The sequence below is a fragment of the Pseudocercospora fijiensis genome, assembly GCF_000340215.1.
Source record: "Pseudocercospora fijiensis CIRAD86 unplaced genomic scaffold MYCFIscaffold_4, whole genome shotgun sequence".
Classification (NCBI taxonomy): domain Eukaryota; kingdom Fungi; phylum Ascomycota; class Dothideomycetes; order Mycosphaerellales; family Mycosphaerellaceae; genus Pseudocercospora; species Pseudocercospora fijiensis.
This window is the reverse complement of record NW_006921535.1, coordinates 3,512,528-3,533,387: the sequence shown is the minus strand read 5'-3', so window position 1 is coordinate 3,533,387 and position 20,860 is coordinate 3,512,528. Positions and strand designations below refer to the sequence as shown.

At 50.4% G+C, this 20,860-nt stretch overlaps 6 protein-coding genes across 6 annotated transcripts; 2 read left to right on the top strand and 4 right to left on the bottom strand.

The window, feature by feature from the left end:
* Positions 1-254: 254 nt before the first annotated feature.
* On the top strand, positions 255-3,012 carry MYCFIDRAFT_188369 (uncharacterized protein; the record flags this gene model as incomplete). The annotated part of the gene is made up of 3 exons (XM_007928389.1): positions 255-335; positions 394-1,453; positions 2,945-3,012. The coding sequence occupies 3 exons, from the start codon at positions 255-257 to the stop codon at positions 3,010-3,012; spliced, it is 1,209 nt and encodes a 402-aa protein (XP_007926580.1).
* Positions 3,013-5,678: 2,666 nt separating this feature from the next.
* On the top strand, positions 5,679-7,392 carry MYCFIDRAFT_52316 (uncharacterized protein). Its single transcript, XM_007927677.1, has 5 exons — positions 5,679-5,726; positions 5,803-5,816; positions 5,955-6,122; positions 6,444-6,479; positions 6,541-7,392. The coding sequence occupies exons 1-5, from the start codon at positions 5,684-5,686 to the stop codon at positions 6,658-6,660; spliced, it is 381 nt and encodes a 126-aa protein (XP_007925868.1). The 5' UTR covers positions 5,679-5,683; the 3' UTR covers positions 6,661-7,392.
* MYCFIDRAFT_122733 (uncharacterized protein) lies at positions 7,323-7,791 on the bottom strand (the record flags this gene model as incomplete). The annotated part of the gene is made up of 2 exons (XM_007928388.1): positions 7,323-7,429; positions 7,473-7,791. Coding segments are annotated over 2 exons (426 nt in total), but the record flags the coding sequence as incomplete, so codon positions are not given.
* A 1,950-nt stretch (positions 7,792-9,741) lies between these two features.
* MYCFIDRAFT_153907 (uncharacterized protein) lies at positions 9,742-11,856 on the bottom strand. Its single transcript, XM_007928387.1, has 2 exons — positions 11,725-11,856; positions 9,742-11,659 (listed from the first exon to the last, which is right to left on the bottom strand). Exons 1-2 carry the CDS (start codon positions 11,787-11,789, stop codon positions 9,961-9,963), a joined length of 1,764 nt encoding a protein of 587 aa, XP_007926578.1. The 5' UTR covers positions 11,790-11,856; the 3' UTR covers positions 9,742-9,960.
* Positions 11,857-12,173: 317 nt separating this feature from the next.
* On the bottom strand, positions 12,174-18,682 carry MYCFIDRAFT_203585 (uncharacterized protein; the record flags this gene model as incomplete). The annotated part of the gene is made up of 4 exons (XM_007928386.1): positions 12,174-13,131; positions 13,327-14,250; positions 14,305-17,278; positions 18,593-18,682. 4 exons carry the CDS (start codon positions 18,680-18,682, stop codon positions 12,677-12,679), a joined length of 4,443 nt encoding a protein of 1,480 aa, XP_007926577.1. The 3' UTR covers positions 12,174-12,676.
* A 763-nt stretch (positions 18,683-19,445) lies between these two features.
* On the bottom strand, positions 19,446-20,765 carry MYCFIDRAFT_174771 (uncharacterized protein; the record flags this gene model as incomplete). The annotated part of the gene is made up of 8 exons (XM_007928385.1): positions 19,446-19,500; positions 19,524-19,564; positions 19,608-19,672; positions 19,716-19,723; positions 19,765-19,814; positions 19,841-20,383; positions 20,421-20,651; positions 20,688-20,765. 8 exons carry the CDS (start codon positions 20,763-20,765, stop codon positions 19,446-19,448), a joined length of 1,071 nt encoding a protein of 356 aa, XP_007926576.1.
* Between the last annotated feature and the right edge of the window lie 95 nt (positions 20,766-20,860).

Below are 20,860 nucleotides of genomic sequence, written 5' to 3'. Positions count from 1 at the left end.
AGCGCTCATGCCAAGGCACTGGATGCACGCACAATAATGCAATGACTGATGAGATGTCAATGGCAAGAGTTGATGGCGGAGAGGAGAGAGAGTGAGCGTAGAGTTCATTCACCTGGAGTGCGTCACTGGGCGCGCCCAAGACCCCACATGCCGATGCGGGCCGGGATTCTTTGTGGAGCTTAGGAACTCCATGACTCGACTTCGACTTCGACAACGTTGACAAAACATCATTGCTCAAGCAAAGGACGTTCGAGATGCGACTCATCAAGCACGCCATTGTGCAGAAGGATGGCTCTGGCAGCGCGACACTGCTGCCAGAAGAGCCTGAGGACATGGTGAGCATGTTAGTCCCAGAACCTGCGCTTTGTGTAGCCAGATTTAACTCGTCAACAGTGGCATGCCTACAACCTCATACGACCCACCGACCTGCTGCGCGCATCTGCTATACGAAAAGTTGTAACCGAGTCCGGATCTGGCGCTCGTTCCAACGAGCGCGTGCACATGAACCTCACTGTACGCGTTACGAAGCTCGATTTCGACCCCCAAGCAAGACAGCTCCATGTGTCAGGGCAAGTAGCCGAAGAGAACAAATGGGTCAAGCTGGGCAGCTTTCATACTCTAGATCTCGAGTTGCAACGGAACTTCACACTGGAAAAGGCGGATGGCTGGGACAGCGTAGCTTTGGACACACTCAAAGAGGCAATCGACCAGGACAAGAAGGCTATTCTGTGGGCAGTCGTCATGCAAGAGGGTCTGGCGAACATCTGCCTAATAACGGAACATCAGACGATTCTTCGACAGAAGATCGAGGTCAATCTACCCAAGAAGCGCGCAGGCTCCACTGATCACGATAAAGCATTGGAAAGGTTCTACCAGATCACCTTCGACTCTCTACTACGACAAATCGACCTCGCCAACCCCATGCCGCTCCTCTTAGCCAGTCCTGGATTTACGGCAAACAGCTTTCAAGCCTTTATCAAGAGGCAGGCCACGACAGGAGCGAACACGCAGCTCCAACAACTCGTCTCGAATATTACAGTCGCGCATTCTGCATCAGGCCATCTCCACAGTCTGAGCGAAGTGCTCAGTAGCCCTGCAGTCACGAGCAAACTCAGCGACACAAAGTTTGCTCGAGAAACACAACTGATGGACAAATTCTTCGAGATGATCAGAAAGGAAGATCAACGAGCATGGTACGGTCCCAAAGAATGCGAGACTGCAGTAGAGCGAGGTGCTGTTGGCAAGGGCGGCGGCGCACTACTCATCTCAAATTCTTTGTTCCGCAGTCAAGACATCAAGACTCGCAAGCGCTGGGTGAAGGTGGTCGATGAGGTCAAGGCCCAGGGCGGCGAGGTGAGGATCCTGAGCAGCATGCACGAGAGCGGGAAGCGACTGGAAAATCTTGGAGGTGTTGCGGCTATTCTCACATATCCTATCGAGGATCTCGATGAGGGTATTGAAGAGGTGGAAGGTGGAGAAGACCTCCCAGACGATGACGATGATACGAATGGCGACCAAGCTTATGGTATAGAAGGTAAATCACGAGTGGACATAGACTTTGAGATATAATGATAATCATCATAATGATTTATGAATGCACTGTGACAACTACTCTCGGGTGAGTGTGACAAAGAAAGCCGATCGCCCGCAAAACCCTTCTGCAACTATTTCGATTATTGCGAGCGAAGCTCGTAGTACTACTATAGCAGTGTCGGTTAGTAGTAGGCCAAATAAAAGATGGATAAAAGATGGTGAAATACTAGTAGTTTTCTATTAATTAGTATAGTCTTTCTAGAAGTGATTAGCAAAAGTGATTAGTATAATACTAACGGTACTAACGGTAGTAGTATTCTGTTGTCTCTATAGAGTATAAGGCTTCGCTCGTCCTTTATAGGCCCGCGAAGCCGCCTATAAGCATATTATAATTTATAGGTCCGCGTAGCTGCCTATAACTATATTTTAATAATAATAGTTTATAAATGCACTATAATAACTACTATCGTATATATAAGGTATCGTACAGTGCCCCTACTCCGCGAATTCCCGCCTAGTTTAGATATATAGGTTTTCGCGTAACGCCGTCCCGACCTACTCCGACTATCCTTTCTACCTTAGATTTCTAGTATGCTACTACTACGAAATCTAAGAAGATTGTTTCCCTCTAGGCTTGCCGTTCTTAACTCCTACTAGGCTATATAAGGGGCGAGACTATTCGAGAATCTACCCTAGCTATTCGAGAATCTATAGTCTAATCGCGGAGGAGGCCTAAGGCAAATTTGTTAGTTATGTTCTCTACCGCTAGACCTTACCGTCGCCGCTGTTTTAACTACTGTTTTAACCTTACTATCGCTATCGATAGCTATGTTATTAAGCCCTTCTACGTAGTTACAAGCCGAGTGTAATACCGCCGCTACTACTACTACTATTACCGCCGCCGCCGCCGCCGCTACGCCTACTATTTAATAGGGGGGTAATATATATAATCCGAAGGTCTTCTAGCTATAAAGAATACGTAGTAAGAGGCTACGGTAAGAGCGAGAGCCGTACCTAGGTAACCTCGGAGGCCTTAAATTATAGGTTAAGCAGATATATAGACTAAAACACTAGCTAGCCTACTAATACTAGGAGGGTGTCGACCGTTAGTATTTAAAGCAATTTCTCTTAGACTTCTAGGAAGATATAGCGGAAAGCGAGCGGACGTATAAGTAGCGCTATATTAGTTATTAGTATAAGGCTAGACACGATAGTCTTAATCCCTCTAACTAGTTAGCTAGTAAGCTAGATAGCACCTTCGAGACTCTTAACCTAACTATCCCCTTTATCGACAATTTGCTAGAATAGTACGAAGTAGGGCATAAAGCGATCCGCTTTATACTATATGCTATACCTAGTAAGAGGTAGAGGCTACTAAGCAGTAAGGGTAGTAAATGGAATAGTAAAGAAGAAGAAGAAGTTAAAGTTAGTAGTAGTAGTAGTAGCGATAGTAACAACGGCGAAGGCGGGGTTAGTTAGTAAGAATAACGCCCTCCTTCGGTAGAAATCGAGTCTCCTTAACAACTAGCCTATAACTTTAGCAACAACGACGAATATAGTAACTAGTCTAAGTTAGAGGCAGAGGCTTATAAACCTAGATCGTACGCAACTATCGAGAATCCCGAAAACTAGGTATTTAATAGTGTTATAGCAGCCGAGGACTATATAGACACATTCGCACTAGAGAAGGGGTTTAAGCTTAGAAGGACCGGCTATAAGCGCAATAAGGACTATACTTACTAGACCTTCTTACTGCGCTACGCTAAGTATTTAATACCGGCATTACGCGAGACGGTAAGGAAGAAGCGTAACGAGAGAAGGCTTCTTTATCCTACTACTAAGACTCGTAAAGGCCGCTTAAAGAAGTGTAATTGCTCTTAGTCTATAGCCCTTACTACGGACGACTAGAAGGACCCCGATAATAGCACCTAGTCTCTTACATTTAATAGCTCTAACTACAACTATCTAGCAGTCTATCTAATAGCGCTAGCTAATTACCGCCGCCGAGCTCGTACGACAGAGATTATTAAGGCTATATTGTAGTTAAGGTCTATAGGCGTTACTAATCGACAGATTAAGGCCGCTATTAAGCTCCGTTTTAGTAGTAGTAGAGACTAGCAATCGCCTATCGTACCCGCCACTTTACGAGATATCTTAAATGCCTAGCAAAAGGCTAAGAAGTTGCGACTCGCTAGTAAGTTAGTAGTCGATAAGACGATCGAGGACCTCCTATAATAGAACTACTTCGTATAGAAGGGTATTAGCACTAGACTAAGCGGTAAGCAACGGCTAGAATAGCTGTATTTCTCGCACCCTAAGATAATTAATATCTATAAGAACTGTCCGGATATTATAGTTATAGATTGCACCTATAAAACTAACGAATACAGCTTGCTATTACTTGTAATCGCCTTACTTAATTAGTTTAACTAAACCTTCCCTTTAGCGCTTATATTTATGCCTAGACAGGCAACTAAATAGTATTCTATAGCTATTAGCTATATATAGGAGTTGCTATTAGAATACGGTATAGAAGAGCTACGGCTTATAATCTATAACCGTAACAAGGCACTAATTAAGGCACTAGCAAGCGACTAGACTTATTTATATACATAGCTCTACTGCTAGCATATTAGACGCGCAGTAGAGGCTAATACGAAGGCCTTCCTTAGTACTAGGCTACCTAATCTATCGACAAGGCGGAGGCCATTAAGTGTAGCTATATAGGACTTTATAGACCTATTTAATAAGGCTATTAACTCGCCGTCGGTTGAGTCGTTTGCAACTAACTCGAAGGCCCTCGAGAGCGGCAAGATTGCCGCTAGTGAAGGTAAGCCTATACGAGACTACTCGGACAATAAGGGCTAGCAAATACTAGCTAGTTATATAGCTAATATATAGTAGATTCACCGACAGCACTATATTAAATACTAGATTAATAGGACACGCTATTTTAGCAATATAACAACCTCGCTAGTAGAAGGTTGTTACGCTAGTATTAAGGCATAGTTAACGACCTATAAGAATAATATCTATAGCTTTATTAACCGGATAGTGCCCTATTTCTAGCACTAGGTTAACCGCTATTAAGCAATAGTTAGACTCGAGATTATACGACTAGTAACGGTGTTTTTAAACGACCCCCTCTATACCGAGGTTATTAGCTATATTAGTACCTTCGCTCTATAGAAGGTAGCCGAGCGAAGGGCTCTTGTACGTAGTAAGCTCGAGAAGCGGAAGTCTAATAGTTATAGGCTATTAGTATATACCTAGTACTATCGAAGGGTCTATAGCCTAAATTGTATATACTAAATGCTAATAATCGAGGAGTCTATAGCCGGCATTCTTACTATCGGCTAGTTTAACAAGTACTAGCGAATACTAAGGAGCGATTATAATAGCAACAAGGCTACTACTACTTACCGTACCTTAGAGCTACTTAAGCGGATTAATAAGCGGCTTATACGGTCGACTCGGCGTAAGGCAACTAGACCTAAGCTTATTGAACAAGCCGCTAAGGCTATAGACTAGCAAGAAGCGATAAGATAGGCTAAGCCTAGAAGGCCTATTCTACTTCTACTACTACCGGTACTATAGCAACCTTTACGCAAGGGTTATATATACAAAACGGCCTATAGGAGGTGCAAGTGCGTTAAAGACAACGTAGACTGCTACGTAGGCTGCTATAAGTATAGGCAGTACGATAGGGACCCTATATCTACTTATTTACCTATATAGGGGCCTCCTCCCTCTCCGAGGACTCTACTAGTACCTATAGCGCTAGCAGGTATCTTAGGCTACACTAATTTAGTATAGTAGGAGCTATACGTTAATGCGAGGGTAGTAGAACCTTATTTGCTAGGCAGGCAGTATGCCTAGAACAGTTAGGATTAGCTATAGTATCGAATTCTACGTCTATTATTTACTTAATTCTTCTTTCCTACGTTATTATTCTACTAAGCAGCTAGCAAGGGCATCACATGTCTTCATGCGATATTATTCTATATAGATTACTACCAATTTGGTCTCACCGAGACCGGAGCGGCCCTAGGTCCGTAGATTCTCGAATAGCCGGGGTGGATTCTCGAATAGTCTCGCCCCCACACAAGCCCCAATCTCCACCTTCTCGCCAGATCAACCCACACGCACAATGTCTGAAATTCAGCACATCTCGACTCCCAAGGCAGCTCAGCGTAAGAACTCACACACCCTCAAATCACCATATATCCGAGCTCTTGATCATGAAAGCTAACAATCGACCTTCTTAAGCCGTTGCGCCATACGTACGTACCGACCCCACCTCATGCATCACGCTTCTTTGCACAACACAGATATATATATGTAGAGGCGCCCTTTGTCCCTGCCTCCATCGATACCATATGTCAATTTTTTTTCCCCCGCTGACTCGCGTCACGTCACAGTCCCAAGCCATCAAAGCCGGGGGCCTTGTCTTCGTCTCTGGCCAAATCCCAGCCGCGCCAGATGGAAGCCTGGTTGAGGGCAGCATTGCCGACAAGACAACAGTGTGCTGCGAAGGTCTCAAGAACATCCTCGAGGCGGCGGGATCTTCGATTTCAAAGGTTACTAAGGTACGCAAGTCAACATAATGTTGCTCAACACTAAAAATAAACGATCTGCTTCGGGATCACAGAGCCCAAGCTCTAGGATTTATTTTTTTTTCCTTGTTTGCATTATTCATCAAGACAATTGTCTGGATGAATTTTGATCGACAGATTGGATTCTTGGCTCGACATCCCACGCTGCAGCACGTGGGCCCATGGATGCTTTATTGATCGACATCATGATGAAGGATCTACTACATCTTTGCCACGCGCGGACTACTGCTGCGATAGTCAAGTGTGATTTGAATTTTTTTAGATGATGATGGTGCTAACGAGCATCGTCTCCAGGTCACTGTGTTCATTACGTCCATGGAGAACTTTGCTGTGAGTTTTGTATTTACGAGCACACAATATCGTACAATCGGTTGCTAACGCGAGAGCATAGGAGATGAACTCGGTGTACGAGAAGTACTTTGGACAGCACAAGCCGGCTCGTTCATGCGTCGCCGTCAAGGAGCTGCCAAAGGGTGTGCCTGTCGAGCTTGAGTGCATCGCTCTAGCTTGAAAATGAAGAAGTGAACGGTGTAGAGAAAATGGTTTAGAAGTCTTCAATTGCTGGATATGCTACAACACAGTAAAAGACTGTGGATACAAAAGCCACAACAAGCAACCCAACCCATGTACTGGCATCGCTGCTATCGTAGCGCCGTATATACAGATTCCATGCAAATGCGAATCACTGTCGTCTTTCAAAAATGAATGCTTCCAAAAAAATGCCATTCCCCTTTAGCAGATATCCGCTGCTACCCAATGCAGAAGGCCAGATCGCATATATCGTGAAGCGAATGAAATGAACTTGGGGGGTATCATTTTGAGTCCCAGAGACCAGGCGAGAAAGTAAGAGCGAGCGTCCCGGGTATCATCGAAGAAAAACGCGCAAGAAATCAGCAAAACCCCCCTCTATAAAAAATGCAATGCAGCCGTTCGAACCATGCAATGTCGAAAGCAGAAAACACCGTCCGTGAATTTTCGTATCAAGAGAAGAGCCAGAACCAAAAGCAGGCTTGTTGATCAAGCGCGAATCGATCGCGCGGGTTGCGGCAGTCCATCCTCCCGACCATATAGTCATGAGAGAGGCATGAATGCGAACTGTACAGGCCCATCTATGGGGCTGGAGAATTGTGAAATGGAAGCAGATGTGAGTCCGGCTGTCGTTGGATGCGTCGTCGTAGCTGTGGCTTCGAGTTCCTGCCATTTGCGCGCGGCATGGCGTGCAGGCCAGCGTTCTTGAATGCCGAAGTCGAGCATCTGCAGGCATGCTGTCAGCGGTCGTTCTTTTGAGTCGATATGATCGATATTCCTTTCTTACCTTGGCACTAATGATCTCCCATTTGTACTTTTCCCAGTACTCGTGCGCCAGCTTCAAAGCCTGGACATCTTGGTCTTCCCAGACGCGAAACTTCTCACGCAGACGCTTGTAGCGCATCTGAAGCGCGGCGACTTGAAAGTTCTTGCCCTTCTCAGTCTGGAAGCGAGTGGCAATGTCTTTCCATGGCAGGTTCTCGTCCTCCTTGAGCTGAACGAGGAATCGATCGTCTTCGCTCAAATCTGCTGATGCGACTGATGAGGTGCGCTTTCGTCGCTTGCCGGCGGATCCAGGGGTAGCTTGCTGCTCTTCTTCGTCGCGCTTGCGCTTAGCAGCAGCGCCAACTGGATTGGGCGCAATGTTGGTGTATGGCCTCCTAGGCTGCGGCTGCCGAATCTCAGGCGGACTGTTCCCGAAATGATCATCTGGAGGATATGTCTGGAAGACATTGGGAGGGAATGCAGAAGTCACTGGCGGGGTTGGTTGGCCGCCTGCAGTTGTATATTGGATACCTTGGATGCCGAGACCGGTGGTTGTCCATGAAATGGAGTCAGCTGACGGGCCGAAGGTGCTGGGACTGCTCCTTGGGCGGCTCGGGTCTTTGATTGGTATTTGCTGTGGCTGATGAGGCAGTGCGGAAACGCCATATGGAGGAGCCATCGTGGTGTCCGGGACGGAAGCTCGCGCATATTGCGTCCATGGCTGTGATTCGACGGTCGACGCTGGATATGGAGTGATATAGGGGTCGTTGTAGGCATACTGCTGCAACGTCAGTTTGACAGTCTATCGAATTCCGACGTCTGATGGAAGCTGAAGTGACGGACCATTGATTGAGGATGGGCGGGCTGACATACCGAACTCGGCGCATACCATTCCGCGGGTCCCACGTGTTCTGGGTCGATTGTGCCAGACAGAGTAGGAAAGGCCTGGCCCGAAGTCATGGTGTGCGTGGAGGAGGGTGCGCGAGGTGTTGCGTTGGTGGCAACAACACCTCACGGATGAGAGTGGTGTGGTAGATGGGGCGTGCAGTGACGGCGGGCGGGCAGGCTAGGCTGAGGCAGACCATGTTGCTGTGTGAGGCGGACATGTTGGTGGATAAGTAGGAGCGCGGCCATTGCTGGTCCCAGGCGCGACTGGCCATCGACAAACGTTCGGATTCGGGACGATGCAAGCACGGACGGCAGGCAGGGTCAGTGGCAGTGGCAGATGGCAGATGGCAGGCGTACTGTATTTTGGGATTTGGGACCGATGGGCGGGCCTCAGGAGGCGCGCTGGCGACACCAGGACGCCGCCAGGAAGAATAAGCTGCTGTGCTGTGCGCTGCGCCGCCGTGCTGTGCTGTGCGCTGTGCTGCTGAGCGCGCGCTGTCACGGGCAATCCGGGGTGCAGCAAGGCCAGGCAAGGCTGAATTTTGCCGTCTTTCGTGCAGCAATAATGATCCCTAATTAGCTCCCATTTCCAGCAGCAGGGCCAGGAGCACACGTCTGCCATTGCTTGCTGGCACCCCGTTAGAGTATGCGGAGCGTCTCTACCGAAATTAGGACGACCGTGAAGCTCTGCTGGGCAGTGTGCAGACAGGCACATCCGTGCCTCCCATGCCCCCGCCCACGCCCACGCCCACCCTGGCGCAGCGATCAAGCGTGACCAGCGATGAGAAGCACGCGCCGCTCGCTGGGTCAGCACAGAACTCTCCACTGGACCGGGCATGCTCACTCCGCCTTCAATTATTTCCGCGCCTATGGAAAGACTACTCGCTGTTGGCGTGGAAGGACTGCTCGCTGTTGGCGTTGGAAGACTACTCGCTGCTGGGGCTGGGGCTCTGCCTATCCATCAATCGCGTCCTCACGATATGGCTAGACGTCAGGTTTGTTGCTATTTTGGGAACGACTAGCGCGTGGAGCCTCTCCCCAGCATAATGCATTTTAGCTCTCGCATCCCTGCTCGAGTCGATGAACTGCCCTTAAAAATAGCTCGAAACGTGACAGGGCAAGGTCACCCGGCGAGCTGGATGCCAGAACCCACCCCCCAGAAGTTCGAACCTTGCGTCCACGAGCACGACACGTTTTGGGCACGTTTCGGCACGTTGATCCTATGACCAGGCACGCGCTCGGTCGCTCTATCATTTTTCGTACGCACAATGACAGTGCTTTGAGCACTCTATGTTCATGTACGCCAATCCACCAGGTGCGTCTCGAAAGTCAGGCTTCATTCGGAAGTGGTACTGGTCACTGCTTCAACCGCTTTGAGCAGATGATGCATGTAAATCCGAAGTCTCGACCTAGAGAGATGAAGCTTACTGAACATACAGACATGCTATCATGTCCGATAGCAAACGAAGTACAGCTGTCATCCTTTCGATGCAGGACTTTTGTATCTTACATTACCCATCCAGCTATGTCGACGCCGAAGCCGAACCCATATTCGCTATGCGCTATGATACATACACATGATGATCGTATTGTCTTGCCTTGGTCAAATTCCCACGCCTCCATCCCCACTCTATCTTCCCAGCCTAATCACACCAGCAGCAATGAGCTTCTGGATATTGGTGCGAATGGCCGGGTTGCGCATGTGGTCGTTCAGAGCCGCCGGATCATTCTTGGCTTGCTGCAGGATGCTCTGCATGACTGGGTCTTGCAGGATGGCCATGATGTCTGGATCTCTCTGGATACGCTCTTGCGCTTGCTGCTCCGTCTCACCTTCCCGCGCAGAGAATTGTGCTTCCAAAGCCTTTTGGCTTTGTTGCTCGATTTCGCGTGCGTTCTTGCCATCAGCATCGTGCGCACTTGCCTCCGCGCAAACGTCAAGACACTTGTTGTATTCCTTCATGGCGAAGAGTGCTTGTGCCTTGCGGAGGTAGGCACGGATGAAGTTCGGGTCCCGCTTGATAGCTTCATCGCAGTCCTGGACGGCGCTTGGGAATGTGAGAAGCTTGATGAGACATGCAGCGCGGTTCGAGTAGCCTCGTGGATCTTCAGGAGCACGCTTGATCATCTCCGTGTAAGCTTCCACGGCTGCCGGCCAATCAGTCTCCTTGAATTTCTGGTTGCCAAGCTCTCGTGCTTCTTCGGCCTTCTGTGGGTCGATGTACGAATCCTTCTCCGCCTTGATCTTCGCCTTCTCCGCAGCTCGCAGCTTGCTAAGGATATCTGGGGTTCGGTGTTCGGTGAGAGAGCGCTGGTAGAACTCGACAGCGTTGGCAAGATCGCCCTTCTTCTCGTAGGCAGATCCAATGCGGCCGTAAGCCTTGGCAATGATCTTGAAATCGGCAAAGACCTCACGACCGTGGTCGACTGCCTTCTGGCATGCCTCGATACACGCGTCGTAGTCACCCTTCTCGAAGTTCGCAGCACCAAGGTTGGTAAGGTATGTGATGTCCTTGTATGTCTCCCAAGCCTTTGTGTAATGGGCAATTGCCTCGTCGAACTGCCTCTTCTTGTACATCTCGGTCCCCAGCGCCTTCTCTTTATCGGCAGCCTCTTTCTGCTTCTTCTTCTCAATCGCCTCTTCATCTTCGGGTTCCGGCTCAGCTTCCGGTTCCGGAGCCTTCTGGGCCTGTTCCGGCTTCGATGATTGTGGTCGCACGTCTGGCATCTCGACATCCTCGACCTTTGCATCGTGGTCGGCCTGGAACTTGGCTGCATCGCGGTCTGCATCGTCTGTCGGGTTCATCTGCATATCTATGCCGAGAAGCACACCCATGACTTGCAGGAAGCGTGGGTCGGAGAACATCTCCTGCTGCATGCCTTGTGGGTTGTTCTTCAGGTTCTGCAATTTAGTCATGAATTGCGAGTCGCTGAGCAGATGCGAGGTCTTGGGATTCTTTGCGAGCTTTTCGAACAGCTTTGGGTCATTGAACATATTGCCCAGCCCTCCACTTGGGTCGAGGCCATCGCGACTCGCCTCTGCCTCAATAGCGCGCTCAGCTGCTGCGCGACCAGACTTTGCCTGAGCATTGTTTGGATCCAGCTTCAGTGCCTCGTCAAACGCTTGCACGGCGCCCATCAGATCTCCCATCCCATGTAGTGCTGCTCCCTTACGACCCCAGCCCTTACTCCAGTCAGGCTTGATCTCTGTTGTCTTGGTCGCATCGGCGAGAGCCAACTCATACTGTTTGAGGGAAGCGTATGCGCCAGATCTATTCGAGTAGAGGACGTGGTTGTTAGGATCAGCTTCAATGGCTTCCGAGAACTTCTGACTGTTACATTAATTAGCATAACCAGGCATAGCAATGATCGTGTGCATGCTTGAACATCAACTCACGCTGCGCCCTCAAAGTCCTTCGCTGCGAACAGCTTGTTGCCCTCCGCCTTGAGCGCCTCTGCCATATTGGTCGGTGTGAGTCAAGGTTAGTATGTGTGAATCGTTGACCAGCGACTGAGAGTTGGAATTGAGTGCTGTCAAGTGAAGTGGAAGGCTGCAAACTCAAGCTCTGTTGCTCTGTCCAGATGAATCCCAGCTCTCGAAGGTTCGAGCTGCTGTGCCCCACTCGGCAACCGGAGAAACTAATCTTGGCGTTCACGTGAAGCAGAAGAGTGATGCAAAACCGACCTATAGCATAAATTTCAAGAGACAATACGTCGGGGCTGAATTCTTTAATGAAATATTATATATCTTTAGGTATAAGGATTTGTCTACCGAGCTAAGTTTGCCCTTACTCGTATACCGACTAGCTTAGGGATTTGTAGAGGAAGTAAAGAACGTATTGAACCGGTAGACGCACGGACCTGATCCACTTCAAAAACTACATATCACTGTTAAAGGTTAGCAGCATTTCGAAGAGGCGAACTAGCTACAAGCAGGAAAACCACATTCAAGAAGAAACTGTCGCTTTATACGCGCATAGTGGTATCTCACAGGTCCCATCTCGCCCTTAAAATCAAGACTTTCCCCAGGCCGCGCCTGCTTGCACGCAGCACATGTAACAAGAACATTATGTATCAGCTGATTCCGTATCAGCAAAAGAACCCCTTTTCCCCCCTTTTGATCCAAAGTCATCAAATCTCAATGTCGAATTGTCGCTGCTCACTGCAGAATCTCGCCGTTTGTCTCTCCACGCCGTGGGAAGAGGAGGCATAGTCGCGGCAGAGGCCAAGCTAAGCTGGCTTGAATCTCTTCGCAGCGAAGATCCCTTGTTCGGGCGGCGAAGTAATGTCTTTGCGCGCTCCTTCAGCTTGTGTGTGCCTGAGCGCTTCAGCTTTGGCTCGTCCTGGTCCTAGTTGGACGGCGGAACGCTGCGCTCTCGTCGGCTCATGAGTCGCCCGAAGCCTTTGGGTTTGCCTCCCGGTGATTGGCTTGGAGCCAGGCTACGGGCTTCAGCAGCTTGGAATGAAGTGCGAATAGTGACTGTGCCTTCGCCACATTGAATTCGTCGCTCGCCGCCACCAGCCTGGTCATTGACATAGAAAGTGCTCTCTCCCAGCACTTCGTCCTTGAAAGTCTTGTCATTCTTCACAATGAGCTTCAATGGTGCTGCGGCGTTGCATTCAAGCCGCTTCTGCTCGTCTTCCCATTCTGCGGAGCCGTTCTTGGCCTTGATTGCTTTCGTCTTCAGCACTTCCTTGCTGCCTTGATACACATGGATTTCCAGCTTGACGTCTTCGGGGTAACCAGATGCATTCAGGATGCTAATGTTGGCTGTGCCATTCTCACCACCGGGGCTGAGATTGGCTTGGCTTACGGAAGGCGTTCGTTGATGAGGCGTCCTAGGCGTTTGCAGCAACTCCTTCCCTGCGATGCCATCGATCGAATTGCCGTGAGCATATCCGTTCGCAGCCGTGCCAGGCCTACTGGTTCCATCTGCAGACTCCATGCTTGTAGGCCGCAGCTCGGCATTCGCATCATCAGGTGGGCCTTCCACTGCACCACTGACTGTCCTTCGCTTGAAGCCTCGCCCGACGAATGTGGCGCCTTTGAATATGCCTGTCCCAACCTTGCCTACACCCTTTACTGGAGCTCCAATGATCTTGCCCGGCGCCGCGAAAGTACCGCTGAATGTCGAAGATCCTTGTCGGGAGCGAGTAATGTAGTCTGGTTTGAAGAGCATCTTGAGACGAATCGCGCCGCTCTTGCCGTCGAGATTCAAGATGACTTCCTGAGCCTGGAAGGGCTCGAGGATAGCCAGATTGATGGCTGCAGCTCCCAGGAAGTCTGCCTTTTCGCCAAAGTCCCAGTCGTATACATTGACCTCGAATTTGGCAGCTGTTCGGCTGCGTACTGGCACTTCAAAGAACTCGTTCCAAGAGGGATGCAGAGTCTTCTTCTGCTTGTTAGTCTTGTACACCTCCTTGCCATCAAGCACGAAGCGGCAGAATGGATCAGAGTAGCCATTGCGATCTGCAGCTGGCAAGTCAGAAGCATCAAGCACTTCCACGCGCAGGTTGCCTTGGTTGTTGAAGGACTCGCTCGGGTCAAGCTGCATCTTTACGGGCAAATATCGCATGGAAACTTTGATGTTGTTGGAGTGGCCATGTGGATCTTTGATGGTGATCACAGCGGGCGTGTATAGGCACCGTTTGAGGGTCTCCAATGTGCTTCCAGAAAGCTTGGCCTTGATGTCATCGTCCTTGTCGTCCTTGATGTCAGTATCAGAGACAATACGCAAAGTTATGCGAGACAAGTCTAATTCTCGGATCATGGCGTCACCAGTCTCGTTGAAATTGTGCGTCCGACTTTTCGTCTTTGCGCTTTGCCACGCAGGATACTTCATGTCATCAATGAGCACTTGCAGATAGCTGCCAGTTTGTGCTAGCTCTCCCTCGTGAATTGTGAACACGATAAGACCAGATTCTAGACAATGTCAGCTTCCTGTAAGCACTAAAAAATGAAAGAATATCTGCTTACCATATTGAACCAGATCCTCTGCACCCAGCCGAATCTTAGGGACTTCTGGTACAGCCACCGCTGCTGTCTCGGTCTGCTCTTTTTCGCCGTCGGCAAGTGCTTTTCGCATTTCTACCTCTTCGGATTTGCTTTTCGTAGATTCTGGCCGCAGACTGCTGATGGTACCAACAGTGCCGTTCCGCTGCGGTCCAGTCGGCGTGGTTGAACCATTTACGCCTTCGACGCTCTTGCGCGAACCGTCAACGCTCACGCGTCCAGCAGCCTGTGCTTCCGCTGCCGCTTCCGCTTCGGCCTCGGCTTTCTTCTCTTCATCATCTTCCTCAGGATCGACAACGTTCAAGGTCGGGTAGAAGGCGACAGTGAAATTGAGTATGCCCTTCGGTGTGCCCTGGCCGATGCGGAGTTGCGAGGTTATCACATCAAGCTTCGAATCATGGACTGCATACTCGCCGGTCTCAGTCTGGTGGATATAGTCGGCAGCAGCGATTTCAATCTGGCCCAAAGTGCGATCTTTGCCAAGACTCTCTTCGTCCATGACCTCGACAACAAGCTGTTCGCGCGTAGAATGCACTGGCACGTAAAATACTTCATCCCATTCAGGATTGAGGTTGTTCTTGAAGGTCACGGTCCTGCCTTTTTGGATGCCAGATAACATAACTCTGGCATATGGATCAGATTTGCCGAGAGTCTCGAAGTTCTTCAAGTCTTTTGCAGACTGGAAGTGGAAACGCATGACACCGATCGGATCAACGTAGCCATTACCAGCGGCAGAGCCCTTCAATGCGACAGGCTTCCACTCAAGCTTCATCTGAGCACGACCGCTCTTGGTGCCGGACAGATTATACCACTCCTGTCCTTTCTTCGTCAAGTCGTAGAGGTCGGTAAGCTTGATCTGGTAGGATCCAATGATTGGGTCTGTTGCCAGATCGCGGTCGTCCTTGATCACCAAGCCCAGCCTGGCCTTCTTACGATCAGTGATGAGCATTTCCTTGGTGGCATTGTCCCAGACGGGGTTGTTTGTCCTCTTCAGCTTTCGCGATATCTGGACCTCCTTCCCATTAAGCAGGAGGACAGCATACGGGTTCAGCGCCCCAATCATAGACTTGCTACCATCTAGGTCCTTTGCTTGGACAACAGTGAACTTGGCAATTCCAGTGGTCATGTCTGGCGGTTCTGTGACCTTACCGTCTGCGAGCTTCTGGCCCTCGAGGACTGGGAAGAAGCGGATGTCGCACTGAACCTGACCACGTGGACGACCGTTCACAATGACTTCCAGATTTTGGTTCTCGAAATCGTGGTCTTTTTCGAGCTGTTCCAAGTTGAATGAGGCTACGCCGAGTTCCTTGTCCTTGCGGTATTCGTTGTAGTCGAACAGGGTAATGGTAAGCTGGTCTCGCAGACTAGTGAGAATAATGTTGACAGTCTCGTTCCATCTTGGGTTAGCATTCTCATACACAGTCTTGGTTTTGGCAAGCACTTCGCGATTATTGACCGAGACCGTCGCGTACGGATCTGGAGTGCCAGAAAACCTGTCCGGATTCTTCAGGCCCTGTGCTCCATGGAATTGGATCTGCAAGACACCAATGGCCTGGTCAACAGCGGAACCTGCCAACATCTTCGCGAGTTCGATCGGGAAGACGTTCGGGGCGTACATCATAGGTCCCAGATTGGCGTGAATCTGCTCCTGGATAAAAGTCTCGAGGCCTGGGATGAAGTTGATGTCGAAACCGAGTGTATCACCACCGAGGGGCTTGCACACGTAGTCGATGTGTGGCCTTTCGAGGAAGCAGATCTCCACGCGTTCAACGAACGGGTAATCGAGCATCAGCTTCATCTTGACACGCATGATACCAGAGCAAGCCATATCCTCAACAATCACGTCCAAGCCCTTGGAGATCATGGCTTTGCCGACTCGGATCTCAAGCACCACTTTCGGGTTGATCTTGAGCTTGATCTGCCTCGCAGTCAAGTCAGTCGTATCATTAGGTGTGAAGCTGAACTTCCAATCCATGATCACCAAATCGTCTTCTGCTCTTGGATACGTCTTGACATGCTCGAATCGAGGAGGTTGCGTGCCGAGCGTGAAGGACTTCATTCGCATGCTGTCGAGAAAAGCTGGTGTGGATGTGCTGAGAACCTGGTCGACCGAAGCAATAATCGACTTGCACAGAATTGGCGCGTAGATTGGCCAGAACTTGGACATAAAGTTGTTCATCCAGCCAAGTGTTTCCACATCCGTCTCCAGTGTGTTCTTTTCGATCTCTGCCCGAACTTCACTTCTCACATTTCTTCGTACGCGTCGGATGGAGGTTCGATAGTATGTGCCACAAGCCGTCATGAGGATGAATATCCAGCCTAGACCTCCTCCAAGCACGGCGATAGTCCAGGATGCCAGGCAGGCAAAGATGATGACAGCAGCATCATGGTACCAGTCACCAAAGAACTTGTCGTCGAGTTTACCTTCGAGAAATGTCTGGTGATCTTGTGGGAGCATATCCTCCTTATCGGCAGGATTTCCAAATCTGGGCGCCCAACCAACTTGGGAGTATTCATCCTCAGTTCCCTTAACAAGATTGCCATTGGCGTCGGCGGTAGGGGTCGGCGGTGTAACAGCGCCCTGTGTGGTCGGCGGTGGCAAGTCGTAGCCAGCATCGTTGCCGTCGTCGGCGTCTGTGACCAATGCTGCTACCTGGTGCTTTCTGTGAAATGATGGGCCTGCGGCCTGTGCGCCCATTTTGTTAGTGGTGCTGCACACAATAATGTCAACTCGACCTTCAGAGCATACCTCTCGCGCCTGTCGCGCCTTCTCTTCGGGGCTGGCATTGGGGTCGAATTCGAAGGCTGCAGCTCCGGCAGCGCGAGCATTGTCCACGATCGCCTTCTCCGCGTCGGCGGCATCGACCTTGCTGTCCGGGTCCTGCGCAGCCTCCACCACGCCCCGGGTCTTGAGCTCTTGCTCCCGTCCTGCGGTACCCTCCAACATGCGGGCGGTGGCTACGGAGTATGGAATGGTAGCGGGCAGAAGGGTGGAGCTGGCAGTGAGCTTCTGCCGAGCTCCTTGCGGTGTTGTACGCTTGGCTTCAATAATAATATCCGGGATGCTGGCACGCACTAGGCAGCTGGGCCTGGCACGATCTTAAGCTCGCCTGGGTTGGGCGAGCTTAACAAAATGGGGAATTGGTGATGGTGATGAAGTGAAAGGGAGGAAAGACAAGGAGGGTGGGAGAAATCATACCGTGCCGGTGGTGGTGGTGGTGCTGGTGCTGGTGGTGGTGCTGGTGCTGGCGCTCGATAAACAGGTTACGCTTGCGCCATGCGTGGGCGCGGGGACAGCACAGCACAGCACAGCACAGCACAGCACAGCACAGCACAGCACAGCACAGCTTGCTTACTTGGGTTCACTGATCCATCGATGCCACAATCTGCTTTATTGCGGTACCATGCATCCAAATCATCATCCAATGCCTCTTCTTGGCGACGGCAGCATTAACACAGTGGGATATCATTCTATTCCCTCACTCCTGCTCCTGGCCCTCGTGCGCGTGCTCTACTGCAATCGCTGGTGAGCGTGACTGCCCTGTCTTCACCATCGACATCGACGTCGCCACGAACTTTACTTGATCATCAATCAGACTTCAGCTCGCGCCACACGCCATCACGGATGTGCGCATGCTGGTCTAAGCGGGACAACATCCTCGCCCATTATGCGCGTTCAAGCCACCCCAGAACCTGCTGGAACGCTTCGACCTTGATTTCCTGCGCGCAAGCACGTTTCTTCTCCTTGTACACTGCCACTGCCACCACCTCGCTGTCCGACCGCAAAGCAGGCACCCACACCAAGCAAGCCGATCGTGGTACACAAGGGAGTCGAGGCGGATTTGTATACACAATGAGCTGGCCGTTGCTGACGTCGTCACACGTCGGGTTTGTGCGATGATCCGGAGAAGACTGTCTCGTTAAGCCCGCCAATGGCTGGCAAAACGCTGGCAAACCTCCCTGAAACTGGCAAACGCAGAGCACACCAGCTTCCGACGATCATATCCATCTGCACTTATGTCCGCTCTGTGGGCCAGAAAGAGAGTGCCAGAACGGACTCCTTCGATGCGTAGCTCCATCATCACTGGAAAGAGCATTTACGGAGATACAGGTACCTCGTTGAAGTCGGCCGGGATAGCGACAACACACTGTAAGTACATAAAGAGGTTTGTCCATTCAACTATCATATCTTGAGCATCTTCGCAAGCTCCTGTCCAGAGCTTAGACCGACCCTCACGACAGAACAACAAACCTGGCAGCGAAAGATAAAGAGGTCGTCCTCATCACAGGTGGCAACACTGGCCTTGGCTTCGAGGTCGCAAAGAAGCTGCTCCGCGAACATCACCGCCGTTTTCACATCCTGCTTGGAGCTCGAACACCATCGAAGGGCGAGGCAGCTGCGAAAGACCTACAAAGTCAGGGGTGCGAGGACGTCGAATTTCTCCCAATTGAAGTCACCAACAACGAATCGATCGCAGTCGCAGCAAAATCCGTCAGCAAGAAGTTCGGTCGACTCGATGTCCTCCACGTCAACGCCGGCATTGCGCCTGACAAAGACACACTTGGACACGTTCCCATATCAGATCTCCTGACGGAAATATTCCATACCAACGCTGCTGGTGCTGCACAAACGGCCGAGGAATTCATCCCGCTTCTGCAGAAAGCAGACAATCCGAGGATTGTTTTCATGTCGACAGGTCTAGGCAGCTTAGATCGGGCTACGAAGGCCCCGGCTGCCTTGAAGACTTGGCCTGCATACGCTTCCAGTAAAGCGGCGTTGAATATGATCATGCTGTATCATCACTATAGCTATCCTGATATAATCATTAATGCTTGCTCGCCTGGGTTTAGGGTAAGTAAAATTGTATCTTTTGATGCTCAGAAGCAAGGCTAATTGAACGTAGGCTACTGCGCTAAACCATTTTGGCCAAGGCGGCGGTCGAGAGCCCGGCAAGACTGAAGATGGAGCGAACAATCCTGTCCGCCTTACACTATTAGAAAAAGGCTCGAGGGAATCAGGAACGCATACAGTTATGGATGACAAGACTGGTGAGGTTGCCACTGTGGCGTGGTAGCATGTCCGCATCATATCAAGAGGCAAACTCTTAACTTCGCAAAGGGGAAAGAGGATATGGGCGATGGAAGGAGTGCATTTGAATGCTATTTAGGCGACATTACGCCACCAATCATGGTCGTTGGCCAAGTAGCTGACTCTTGATCGGTCCTCAGAGATTTCTCATGAATAATTCCGATCCATCAAGGCCAACAGTATGCTCCTGCTTGTGTCTCTGGTCCATAAAACTCCTACGTCCATGCTGAGGCGCATGTATCGCTTCGCATCAAGATCCGAGCTTGATATGCCTCGAAGTGAAAACGTGGTCCGCTTAACTCGTTATGGCCATGAAGCTGTCGTCCCCAGTTCACGCTGTGCTAGCATCGTCCTGCGATTCGACTTGCTGCAGTCGAGGCTGGGGCTGAAGCTTCAATGTCCACAGACCACGTTGCTTGCTACTGGCGTGCTGCTTGTTTCAGCGCCACAAGCAAGCGTTGAATATGACTCTCTGCGTGATCGGGTGCTTGGTTGTCGTTTGCTGCTGCCTCCCGAATGATTGCTCGGTGTCTGTTGTTCTACAGATGGCAGTGGTGGTGACTGTGACTCGGTCTTGATAGACGTCACGTTGGTCGCAGGCTCTGTCGGAAGCTCTTTGAGGGCGGACTGCTCTTGAGAGTCATTGACAGCCGCGATTGGCGAGGTCTCTGCAGGCTCGTTGGCTTCATTCTTGTTGTGATTTTCCATCGCTTTTTTGAGTCTTTTAGCGAATTCCGTTCGCGCAAAGAAGTTCTGGCTTTTGGGAGTCTTAGGGTCAATTCCCAGTGCCTTTTGATCGTGGGTGTATCCAGGCATACGGAAGACCTCACCGCGAGGCGTGAAAGGGCTGTCAGTCGCCTTGATGTTCTTGTTGTAACCGAGCCCATATGGGTGGTGCATGCAGCCTCTTTCCAATGGGAAAAGCATTCCACATTTCCGACCAACGAAATTTAGCTCTTCACAATAGGCGAGATGGCCGCGAAAGAAGCACGCAAAGCCGTCGTCGGGGTTGCACTTCCGACTGAGATATCATTAGTGCCTTTATTGGGCGCGCGATGAGGATCGACTTACCATGGCCAGCATGTTCCGGATGGAGGATTTCCTTCAACACGACGTTGCACCATGGTATGTCGGCGATTGCGGTGATATCCTGGTGTCTGTAGCGAGATTCGTACTTGTTTGTTGGGATGTGCGTGGGTGTTGTGTTGCCGAGAGATCGTGCCTATGCTGATGTTTGTAAGAGAAAGGTCTGTGCAACGATGGCGAAAGAAATACTTCGCGACAGCGCCAAACCATACATCGTGAATGCCGTGTATGGCCACCGCGTCCCATACATTATTGTATATCATGCGACCAACCTTCCCTAAAGCCATGATGCCGAAGGCGTCATTTGTGACGCGAGCAAACTGTCACATGTCGAGGGCGATTGAA

Excerpts from the sequence above, each read along its gene's own strand:
- MYCFIDRAFT_52316 (XM_007927677.1), top strand. The coding sequence starts at position 5,684 with ATGTCTGAAATTCAGCACATCTCGACTCCCAAGGCAGCTCAGC. Across the intron at positions 6,123-6,443 it reads CGATTTCAAAGGTTACTAAG|GTCACTGTGTTCATTACGTC; the intron begins GTACGCAAGTCA and ends CATCGTCTCCAG. Across the intron at positions 6,480-6,540 it reads CGTCCATGGAGAACTTTGCT|GAGATGAACTCGGTGTACGA; the intron begins GTGAGTTTTGTA and ends GCGAGAGCATAG.
- MYCFIDRAFT_153907 (XM_007928387.1), bottom strand. The coding sequence starts at position 11,789 with ATGGCAGAGGCGCTCAAGGCGGAGGGCAACAAGCTGTTCGCAGCGAAG. Across the intron at positions 11,660-11,724 it reads AAGGACTTTGAGGGCGCAGC|TCAGAAGTTCTCGGAAGCCA; the intron begins GTGAGTTGATGT and ends TTAATGTAACAG.